Source organism: Grammomys surdaster, unplaced genomic scaffold, assembly GCF_004785775.1.
Source record: "Grammomys surdaster isolate TR1022 unplaced genomic scaffold, NIH_TR_1.0 62, whole genome shotgun sequence".
NCBI classification, from domain to species: domain Eukaryota; kingdom Metazoa; phylum Chordata; class Mammalia; order Rodentia; family Muridae; genus Grammomys; species Grammomys surdaster.
In genome coordinates, this window is record NW_021604564.1 from 5,243,716 (window position 1) to 5,255,981 (window position 12,266).

General features: G+C 42.7%; 1 protein-coding gene across 1 annotated transcript; it reads right to left on the reverse strand.

Moving 5' to 3' along the window:
* Window positions 1-858: 858 nt before the first annotated feature.
* On the reverse strand, window positions 859-2,864 carry Crh (corticotropin releasing hormone). The gene is made up of 2 exons (XM_028755233.1): window positions 2,636-2,864; window positions 859-1,949 (listed from the first exon to the last, which is right to left on the reverse strand). Exon 2 carries the CDS (start codon window positions 1,933-1,935, stop codon window positions 1,372-1,374), a length of 564 nt encoding a protein of 187 aa, XP_028611066.1. The 5' UTR covers window positions 1,936-1,949; window positions 2,636-2,864; the 3' UTR covers window positions 859-1,371.
* Between the last annotated feature and the right edge of the window lie 9,402 nt (window positions 2,865-12,266).

The window sequence follows — 12,266 nt, forward strand, 5'->3', positions numbered from 1 at the left end:
AAGAACTTTAGTCTCCTAGCAATTTATCCAGTGATTTATGTTTTATTATTAAGCCATTAATCAAGCATATCCATTTCAAGGCCCCCAGAGAAGTGTCATCTATGTATGTATCAAATACAAATTAATGTTAAAGTATTGATTATGGAACCAGAATTTTTAGAGCTGTAACTAAACTGCTAGAGAAAATGTATTGTCCAACTAATTAGATGTGCTGTTTAATTTTAGAAGCAAATAACAGTCCTACAACTTGTAGTAATTAGGACTGGGATAGAGACAGATATGAAAGGTATTTGTGTAGCTATTAAAATCAAAATGTTCATTTTTAAGAAAAAATTTCCCAAGTGCCCTTTTACTGCAAATATGTTTATTTACTTGAAATGTTGCATCACTAAGTTTCTCCTGTCTAATGCTGGGGCGATAGTGCAGTGGGTACAAGCACTTGCCTTTGGACCTGAAACACCAAGGTCAGTTCCTAGGACTCACATGGTAGGAGGAACTGACCTTCACCTGTTATCCTCTCACTTCCACCCCTTTCCCATGAGGCCCACACTTCCCCATTCCTCTACAAATTATGTTTGCATGCTATGTCCACTGTGACTGATCTTTCAGTTGTAAAATTTCAACTTTTAGAGGTGGGAGGAACCCCTAAAATTAATTAATTCAATCTCAGAAGGGAAATTTGAGGTACAGAGGAAAACCTGGGGCCAGTGTAAGCTATGTGACAAATGTTCATATTTTTAAGAGAAAATAAAATACAGGAAGTTTTTTGGAGGTGGGTGATGTTTTCTGTATTGTTTTTATTTTCTTGTGCTGGGGCCATTTTTATATACACACTAAAGAGGAAAAATAAAGCCACACAACCTTTGCAGATTTTATTAAAAATATATTCAACACTCTTTTACACGACCAAATTAGCCAAGGATCAGAAAGCTGTTTTATTATTGAAACATTTGCAAGAAAAAGTTGATTCAAAGAGCTTACACACATTTCGTCCTAGTCACCCCTCAAGAATGAATTTTCTTTCTCTGTAGCTCCAAATAAAAACAACTGGGTGACTTCAATCTGCTTTTTTAAAGGTTTCCTCCTTCGGTCCACATTTTCTTTAAGATGCTGCTATAAAGACACTTACTTGCACATAGAAACCAAGCATGGGCAATACAAATAACGCTGTTTTGGTACTACACAGAAATACACTTTGTGCATGCTAATTAAGGGGTATATAGACTCTCTCCCTGTACATATTCTATGCTTCAAACTATATAAAAATAAACAATGATATCAGAGCTGCAATATGGTACAGAATTATGTGTTTTAAATGTTTTATTTTATTTGTGTGCTAAAAGCAGAATCGTTTTGGCCAAGCACAACATTTCATTTCCCAATAATCTCCATCAGTTTCCTGTTGCTGTGAGCTTGCTGAGCTAACTGCTCTGCCCTGGCCATTTCCAAGACTTCCCGCAGAAGGTGGAAGGTGAGATCCAGAGAGATGGGCGGCTCCTCGGACCGCCTCTCCCTCTCCAGCGCCCCCTTGTGGCCACCGAGGGCATCCTCGGCTCCGCGTTCCGCCCGCTCCGCGCGGCTGTCGAGCGAGTGCTGAGGCATCTGCAGCTGCTGCAGCAACACGCGGAAAAAGTTAGCTGCAGCCTGGTCGTGAGAGGGGCGGCTGCCGCGACCCGCGGTGAGGGGCGTGGAGTTGGGCGACAGCCGAGCAGCGGGACTTCTGTTGAGGTTCCCCAGGCGGAGGAAGTATTCTTCACCCAGGCGGATCAGAACTGGCTGAGGTTGCTGGGGCTGCTCCGGCTGCAAGAAATTCAAGGGCTGCGGGGCCCGCGGCGATCCGGGGATGGATCCCCTGCTCAGCAGGGCCCTGCAAGGCAGGCAGGGCGACATAGCCACCAGCAGCATGCCCGCGGACACCAGCAGCCGCAGCCGCATGTTAGGAGCGCTCTCTGCAGCACCGAGGTTGGGGTCGGGGGAGAGAGAAGGTGGGGGGAGAAAGGTAAAATTGGTCAGAGTTTAGTTTAGCTGGAAGGTGCAGCGGGGCTTCCTATCCGACACCCACAGACAAGAAGTGCTTTGGGCTTCGGTGACGCTGTCCGCGGTGCTGAAGCTATGTACCTGCAAAGCTTATCTGGTGCGAACCCGCAGGTTCTTCTTTGGAGACCTAGAAGGGACACCCCCTGGCTCCTCTTCCTAAGCATCTCCCAAACGCCTTCCCAGAACTGACTTCCCTGAGCCCGGACAAGTGCCACAGGTTTAAACTGTCGCCCGCCCTAATCGCCCCCTTTCGGACATGCTTTTCTTCCAAATTGAGAACTATCTCCTCTCTGTCTCCATTCCTGTTCTTGCTCCCTTGGCTTGGGGATATGGGGTGCAATAGGAAAGCCACTCTTTACACAGACTATGAGCAGTTAGTGGCAGATTGGATTGAGTGGATAAAGATGAGCAGCCGCAGCCGCCGTCTAACTTCGCTTTTTGCCACATCGCCGCTGACATCGGAATTTTAAGGCACAGTTGGCGACACACATACATGCATAGGCACAGGCACTCCAGCACATTGGGCTGCTGGCTCTGGGGCGCACCACACCAGCTCGGGCAGCACAAAGTTGGTGGCGCCCGTCTAGGCGCTGCCTACCTTCTCCTTCCTTGGCAGGTGAGCTCGCACTGCTGCCTCTGCAGAGGGACCTCTCCCAGGGTGCCTCCTGCAGGTTTTCTTTCTCTTCTCCTTTCTCTTCTCCTTTTCTTTTTCCTTTCCCTTTCTCTTCAGTCTTTCAACGTACTTGGGCTCTGAGTTTCTCCACACCAGAGCCTGGAGTGAGATTTTATAACGTCGACCCTCTTCAGAAAGCACGCAGCATTTGCCTAATAAGCTGACGCTCTCTTGACAGCTCGATTGCGCGCTGCCTCTGCTCCTGCATAAATAATAGGGCCCTGCCAAGGAGCGAGGGACAGAGTTCTGCTATTTCAACACTGAATCTCACATCCAATTATATCAACAGATATTTATCGCCTCCTTGGTGACGTCAACGAGCCCTAAAATGGAAGGGCTTCTTATGACTTGTCCATTGACAAAAATTCTTGAATGAGATTATCCAAGTGTGGAAAGCATACTGACCTCTTACTATGATAGGCCAGATATGGACCAGAAAAGAGACGGAGAGTGGGAGGCGAGAGAAGAGGTGGAGAGTGTAGAGCTGCCAGGAAGGGAGACACCATTTAGGGGGTGGATCTGCACATTTCCTGGTGTCTCACCACGTCCACCTAACTTTTCTGTCAGCTTTTCCCCCAGGAAACATCTTAGTATCTGAAATATGTCTTTACTATGGCCTGCCATGTTTCTGTCTGGAGGGGAGTGAAGAACTAGGGGACAGAGACAACAAAGTCTTAGCTTTTATCCACTTAGTCCTCCCAAGAGCAGATAACAGAATTATGGATCTAAAGACAAGACCAGTAAGTTTTTTGAAACCAGCTTAGCGTTTTTCTTCAGGAGAAAAGAGCTAGTCTAATGATGAAGACCATAAACACAGACTCTTTAAAAAACAACAAAACAAAACAAAAAACCCCCCTCAGGTTGAAGTGAATCTCAGGCCACCTATGGGTCTCCTCTCAGAATCTAAAGTTAATCAGGACTTTTCTGTTCCCCTAAGAAGATCACAATGAACTGTGTGCATTAAACAGTCTATTCCCAAGTCTACACTGCAAAGTCAACGAGGAAGACATTTTTCTCTTGTGTTGAAAAAAACATAAGCTGCTCGATAGTCTAAAAAAAAATCAGTCACTGAGTCTGTAAATGAGAACCATTCATCCCACCTCCATGTGCTGTGCAATCATGATGGTGATGTATGGCAAGGCACTCCAGTTACTTACTATGTGTTCTGTTCCTTTCTCCAAATTCAAATGTGCACCCAAGTGTCTCTAGTAATTGCTTTCTGACACTGTTATAGAATACAATGCCACCTCTACAAATCCACTCTCAAATTTTGAGTTAAATGGATATTACGTCTGAGTGGGAAGCAGTTACCTTTAATCCTGCAATTCAAGATGCTGTTACAAACTCTAGTGTCTGTGATTCATTTCAGATGCTTCATAACCACCACTACTGTTTACCCAAAATTTCCTGTTCCCTGTTTCTAACTATATCTACCATTTTCTCTGTCACTAATGTGGCAGATAATGCAATGCAGATTTCAACCACTGTTTGGGGCCTGTACTAATTGATAACTCTTCTAGAAACAAGAGGAAGATGGGGGGTACACTGAAAGTTTGTAGAAAAGTCAGCTCATAGAAGAATGATGCACTGTGAGATGCATTTCTGACAGAAGAGGAGGATATGGGAAGAATCCTATCCACTGGGGAAATTTGATTTGTTAATTAATAATGGTTAAAGCATGCTTTGGAGAAAAACTGGGTTTGTATTGATAAGGAGGCCTCCCAGAACCTTCATTATTGTTACCATGGGCATTTTAGAAGTTGAAATTCATCTCGATGTTTGGTTTTTTGTTTATTGGTTTCTGGTTTGCTTTAACTTTTATTCCTGATTCCTTTTCTGCCCATTCATAAAGTTCAGCTTAAATGCCAGTTTGGAGAGGGAAAGCAGACAGTGAGTCCTGAAGAGGAAGTCAGAGATGGAAGTGCCAATGAGCTTTCCAGAAGTCAGGGAGGTTCTTTAGGGGAAGAAGTAACAAGTATGGGGCTCTTGCTAACCTCCTGACCCTTAAGATCCCTTCCCATCAGATCATCTGGGGACACTTTTTGACTCTGGCTCCACTATTGCTGTTGAGTCCTTGCCATGGGCCTTACCTAGAACATAAATTATAAAGTATCACAATTTATTGAAGTAAGTCACAGAGTACTCATATTAGAAATGATCACTTGGTTTAAATGATAACCAGAGGTAATCTGAAGTTACTCAGCTAGTGATAAAATCAGAACAAGAACCCTGTTCTTTACTGTTGGCCTTACTATTTTACAGCATTGCAATATTTTTTGTGCTTCCTTTCTCAGCAGAGGTATATTAATGAGCCGAGATGAGTGGAATTTAGGTGGAGCAACACACATACCAATTCTTGAAATGTCTTTTCTTGGGTTTTCCTTTTATTCCCAAGGCATGAGAATACAGAAATTCTTTGTGCAGTGCCCCTTAGCTTTAAATGCCTGTGTTTGCACACAACTATTTTCACATTGTCTGTATCTTGTGATTCTGATGTGAGGTTTTTGAGTGTACTGATGCATCTAAAAATGAAAATGCAAAAACTGCAAAATAAAAAATTCACACAAAAATAAAAGCATTACTTTTATCTTTTTATATAATATAGAACGTAGGGAGGATTCTTGAAACTATGATAGAAATGTGTGATTGCAGACATAACACAACACAAATGCTTTTAGATCCTGGAAACACTGTCCAAGAAATATGGGCACCAGATAGTGATTAATTCCTGTTCAGAATACTTTTTCAAAAGCAATGTAACATAGGAGTGAGCTAAATAATATAGAGGACAGATTAACTAAATAAAAGAGAAACGATAGAGTCAGTTGGTACGGGACTCAGTGACAGAGCACTTGCCCTGGGTTCAAGCTGTGGTACCACAGACACACATGGAATTTCGGTGGACACACAGACACATAGGTGCATGCGCGCTCGCAAACACACACACACACACACACACACACACACACACACACACACACACACGGGATGGAGAGGACACGGGGAGGGAGGATACGGACAGAGACAGAGATAGAGATAGAAACAGAGACACAAAAAGACAGAGAGCAGGTAACTACTCAGAGCCTGCATTTCCTTGCACTTTTATATATTACTATTGGCAAAATGAAGGCAAGCATATACACTCTTCAAGTCCACTGACTAAGTACATTGTTGCAATTAATCTGTCATCTCTACTCACAGACAGGCTGAATCATTTCGGTCACTGAACTTTAGATAGATTGATAGCCATCTTCATAAGATGATAGGGAAAGGGTTTCAAAAACATAATATCTTACTGCTTCCCTGGGAACAATATTGTAACTTTTATCAGTCTCTTCTGGTGTCAAAGCCATATATCCTCTCTATAGAGAACATGGAAGACTCTGAAAAAACACAATGAAGAATGTAAACCAGGTGTGATGGCACACATATCTAATCTCAGCCAGGTGTGGTTGAACACATATCTAATCCTGGCCAGGTGTGGTGGCACACATCTCGAAACCCAGCACCTTCAGTGGGCAGCAGGACTGCAAGCTGGAAGCTAGCCTGGCATACAGAGTAAGACTTAGCCTTACAGCAATGACAAAACACTATGCAAAATTCCTCTGAATGACAAAGCTAATCACATTTACCGCTTGTTTACCTGGCCCCAAGTGTTTGAGATGAGATTAGATATTTTTCTTAATTGGACTAATACTGTGGTCTTAATTGTGATCTCTACTTCAAAATAAAACCTACATTTAAAAACCTAAATGTAAAAACAAGGAACAGAGTGATTTTAAATGTTCTTACCACAGGAAATGGTGTGTAAGGTGACCTACAGGTTAGTTAGTTCCACTTAGCTGTTCTATCATGTATACATATACTAAAGTATGTTATTTGCTCTCTCTGTGTGTGTGTGTGTGTGTGTGATTTTTATTGGCAATGCACATTAATTATTTGATTAACAAGTATTTTGTTGTGGGACTTTTTCTCAGATGAAGTTTAGGACCTGTATCTTTATTTTCTGCTAAAATCATGGACGTCCTTCAGCATAAATCTCACATTTCACCAGTCACGGTCAAGCACAGACTGCACACTATGTGACAGGGCATGGGTTTTCTGTATAAGTTCCTTCTCAAAACACAATGGACACTCCCTGGCCTGTTAAATGAATTCAGATGCTACTCCCTAGTCCATTGACTCCATTTAGTGGATACATTCTAGCCTATTGGAAGAAAGTAGTAGACACTCTCTTCTGTTTAATGAATGCAGTAGACACTCCGTAGCCTGTTGAATAAATGTACTGGATATTCCCAAGCCTGTTGAATGTGTGCAGTGGCTGCTCGCCAGACTTTTGACTAACCATAGTAGAGTATGTCAAGCTCTCTCACACACATATGTTTTTTTTTCTATTCTCTGTCTTACTAGGATAATACTGCCATTTTAGTGGGCTCAAAGAGGGGGATATAAGTGTAAATGCATTCCAAGTGCAGTATAGAGAGCAGACGGGTGGGGCAGAAAGTAATAACAGACACACATGCACACACACACACACACACACACATGCATACACACACATGCACACACACATACACACACGCACACACACTCGAGCACACACTAGAATTGTTCACCTACAGAGTGGATACCACGTACTTAACGATTATTGGAACAGCAGCAGTAGCAGCAGCAGCAAACAGAGGATCCAGAGAGCCCAGGACCCTTCACCTGTGGACATCCTGTGAGGACAGGGCTACATCCCACTTCCCACTAGCCAGTTGTTCTCTCAGATCCAGGGGTCACTCCCACATGCCTTGTCTTCTTTGCCCAGAAAATGGCAAGGACATTATCACCTCTTTTTCTAGAAGTTAGGAAGTGACTGTGCCTGATGAGACGACTCAGAACATCAGCAGAGGACCACGTCCGGTTCTCTGACAAGTCTCAGTCCTCTGGTCGTGACAGACATGACTGACCTTTCTATTTACGTCATAATACATCGAATTTTCTGTTTTAGTCTCAGATAATGGATGGAGTGCAGTGGGAGGATGTGTGTGAACTTTCTGTCAAGAAAAGCCATTTTCAGGAACGAATTATCTTACAATAGCTGGCCACAAGAAAAAAAATCTACCAACCAAGTATCCTGAATAGACATTTATATTCATAAACATTATTAGGCTCTGAAGAAAGCTTCTCAAGTAGGCTCCTAAGGATGTTACTGGTTTTACAAAGAGGAAAGGGGTAGAGTTAAAGCAAATTATGAACATATATTTTACTGGAGGATTTTTAGTGTTTTTATATTTTTATGCTCTAGTGTCCTAAATCCTCAAGGCTTCAGAGTTTTTATGCTGACTTGCCTACATAGCTTGTTATCCTGAGACTAACTGGAAAAGGAGTGACCCCAGCAGCACTCCTTGGAATCTTGCTGTGTTTCCTTTCTTTGACACCTAGCATTTAAGCCAACACTTAGACCTGCTAGTTATTTCTACCATTTCTGGGAGGAAACTGTCATACTTTGCTCTAGAAGAACATCTTGGGAAGTGATGAGCCTGTATACTTTTAGGGGGCTCAGGACTTCTTGCCCTTGAAAGAGTCACTTTCAGCAAGATGTGCACTGATGAGGGCGTGAGCCTCTCTTAGGTAATGGTGCTGCTCTCCCTCAGTGCGAGATCTGTGCGCCTGCATCTCAGGGAAAGTGACCTAGACAGAACTGACTACAGCAAGAAAACTCTGTTTTGGTTTTCTGGAAATGTGGTTACCCCAGGAGCAATAAGCCATGAGACAGCCAGCATTCAGGAGCTGTGGATTTCAAGGACATTATTCCTTGATCAGTCTTCATGACTGTTGTGAACTTTGGAACGAGCTATTTTCCTCTTCAAGCCTTCTTTGATCCATAGGTAGAAGAAGGAATATTAACTTCTATCACAAAAACTACCACAATTATGCTTCTATCACAATTATGCTACCATATGTGCACTCTTTTGCATCTTAGTTTGATTGTGAACTTTCCTCTCACTTCTTCATAGATAAAGACTTAATACACAGCTTACCCCTACTGAGTATTGGCTATCGGGGGTTCACTGTGTGCCCTATTGCAGAAAGGCCATATCAATTCTAATTGACCCTATATTTCTCATAGCCATCGAACACTTGGAAGAGGCTTGAGGGGAAACTTATGTCTGGAGTAAGGATTGTTTGATTTGCTACATTTGCTCTTTTTCTTTTGCATAAATTTTAGAAGTGATCTAAACAATAATAACTCTAGGATAATAGAAAAAGACTTAATGGCCTCAAGCAGCAGTGAGACTTAATAGTCTTATTCATAGGAAGTTAAATATAGAGATGTCTTTGAGTTGCACCTAATTTCCCAACTTGTTGTCTTTGTACCTGAATTCTTAATAGCTCTAAAATTCTGCCATGTGCTAATGCTCTCAGCTTCTCAGAGACAACAGTAATTGCAAAGTTGGGATTGTCTTTATTTGAATGGAAAACTATAATTACATAACTTCATAGGTGTCTTCTGTAAAAAGTGTTGCTCAGCTTTTGAAGAATTGCACTATGTAATAAACTTTTTCTTTGTGTGATCTCCAAGTTCCTAGGTCAAAGTCTCATCACCACTATGATGAAATTTGAAGATGAGACCTTTGTGAGGTAAGTAGACTATGAACGTAGAGACACCCTGAGTGAGCTTAGCACCCTCATAAAAGATACCCCTCTCTCATAAAAGATGTCTCTTTCCCTCCAATCCTTTGTCATCAGAAAGCAAGATGGCCCATAGCAGACACTATATCCACAAGAAATTGGTCTTGGACTTCCTATCCTCCAGAACTGTAAAAAATCAGGTTTTTTTTTTTATTTCATTGTTAAGTCACCTAGTCCATGCCACACTAAAATAAATGACATTTTTATGGAAGTTGTCATAGTATCTTTTCTTAATTTTTTTATTTTGTTATTGGATATTTTATTTATTTAAATATTTTAAGAACAAAATTTTTCAGATAGCTTTGCTGGGATGTAGACCTCTGAAATGTTGCTTGCCAACTGGTATACTGTACACCTGACTTTATTTCTTCCTAGCTGGGTGACCTGGACCAAATCAAAACCTGCATTCCATATCACCTCCCTCCAACATGGAGAACTTTCCTGGTTAAAAGATTAGACCAAGAGCCAAGAATAAGAATAAGACCATGAACAAACATGACATAGCTGAGCATTCGTTCAGGATCTTATGAAATACTAAGTAATCACCTTAGCATCCCCTAGAACATTATCAGGAATCCTCTACAGGCATTTTCCACAGCTGAGGAGCTTCTCAGAAGCCAGAGACCTTTCTGCTAAGAAATTTGGGCCACTGCAGCTCCCTCCTTTGGGGCCAAGAAAAGTAGAATAATAGCTTCCTTTGTTTGTGCTTCTTCCCAAGCTTTGCTTTTGTGCCTCTAATCCTTTATCCCTGAACCCTGCTGGGAAGTAGGAATTATTATTTACATTACAGAGATGAATGAGCAGAGGGTCAGAATGGGTAGGTTGGTTCACATCTTCCAGCAGGTATGTGGAAGGAGCTAGAACGCTTTCATCTTCCCCTGTCCTTATCACTCAGACCTCCCAGTGGCAGACCGTGGTTTAGAAGGAAGAAACCCAACAGATGTGCCAGGCTTCCAGGATGTCTCTTTCCTCATCATTAACCACAAGGTGTGACGATGAAAAATGCCACACGATTTGTGCTCGTCCTACAAGAGAAGACTCCAGCAGCTGGCTTAGCATAGAATGCTAATCATTCTGCTGCTCACAAACATAGTCCTTCTTTAATTTGAATTCTCTTCCTCTTCTGTATAAACCATGCTGGGCATCCCATTCTGTCCAGCAACCGCCAGAAGGGGCAGAGGTTACAAGCCACTAACAAACGTGCATTACAGAGAGCCTCAGAACAGATTACAATCGCCCCATCCAAATCTCTCTCCTTCAAAAGACTTGCAGTGCCTCATTCTGTTGTAGGTATAGGCTACTGTTTGTGTCTCACACTGGTTTCTAAATTAATATTTTCTGTATAGAAAGCTGATAATTAGTGTGTATCTTTGCTAAAATGTCAAATCAACTATTTGCAATGGAAGGGAAGCAGAAAGCAACTTGTAAATTTTGTGCATAATGAAGTAAAGAACAAGCAAAAGAAGCCAGACAATTACAGCTGTGTGATTCTATTATCTTAGAAGACAAAACTGAGGGAGCTGATTAGCACTCAGCCTTGGGTGAAAGGCTGGTTTCTTTTTCTTCCCTTTGCTTTTTGATAGGGTCTTTGCAGCCACATTGCAGGTCACAGTGTTTTGCAAAGTGTTTGTTGGTGGTGTTTTTCTCCTACCCTGACTCAGGTAATTCTATTATGCAATTGTCTTTAGGAAGTATTTATTCCTCAGCTGTTACATATGTGGCCAACAGAATACACTACACCAGGCTCTGACCACTGGGCTCCAACAGACAGCCAGTACTAAGAACCAAATATTTACTATGTTCCAGTCCCTGTGCTTGATGCTGGAGGTAAAAACAAAGAAGAAAAAGAATCCCTACTACTCTTGAGATGTCCACTGCTCACGGAGGAAGACATGCTAGAAAAGAACATTTGTGATGTGTGATCTGTGTATGAACAAAGAGAAGGACCTCTGCCATGGGAAGGAGGCAGGTAAGGGTATGAAAAGATCTCTTCGGGGCAGGAGAAGGTGATACCCAAGATAAGGCCAGAACAAAGAAAAGACAAGCATTAGAAGTGGGGTGGGGGCTCTTCCAGAGAAGCAACCTCATATTGGAAGATGCAAGACTAAGGGAAATCAGCCAGGGTTTCAGTGACTGCAGAGTTTCCTGCAGCACATGAAGATGTGAAGGAGTTCAGAGGAGGACAACGTGAGGAGTAAAGCATGAACGGTCATCAAAGGCCAACTGTATCGGGCCTGGCCAGCGAGGACGTTATGTGGGAATAGCTGATTCTGACTTCAGAAAGTATATTCAAGCTGTCTGAACTAGGTGACGGTGAATAGGCTTGATTAGCCAGCTTCCACACTCTCACCACTCACGAAGCTTCCCCTCGTCTCAGCATTCCCTTGCCATTCGCATAAGCTTCCCCTCACCCCCCTTGCTCTTTCCAGCCGCCTGACCTTTCAGAGAAGGCACAGCCTGGCGAAGAAATATGGCTGTCCCCATTTCATAGTGGCACTCCCTAATGAAACCCCTCCTCCCGGGAATGGCAAATGCCAGCCTGAGAACAGATAAACAGCAACAACTCCCAGCCCGTGTCACTGAGGCTGGCACCCTCTTCTGATGGATGGCTAAGCACTTCCCAGTGCAGGTAGGAAAAGCAGAAGACCAAACATCCCTGGAGAGATAAGCAACCTACTTTGGGGCAATTAAGCATTCTCAGACAGCTGTGGCCAATTTGTAAAAACACTAGTCCCTGATAGCACCATAAAGGCCAAAAGAGCTTCCTCACCAGTTTTGTGATCCAGCCTGCTGCCTAAACAAACAATATTGTGTTTGAAAGATGACTTCCCTTATCACCTTCCCTGTCACGTAGCCCTGAAGCCCCAGAATCTGC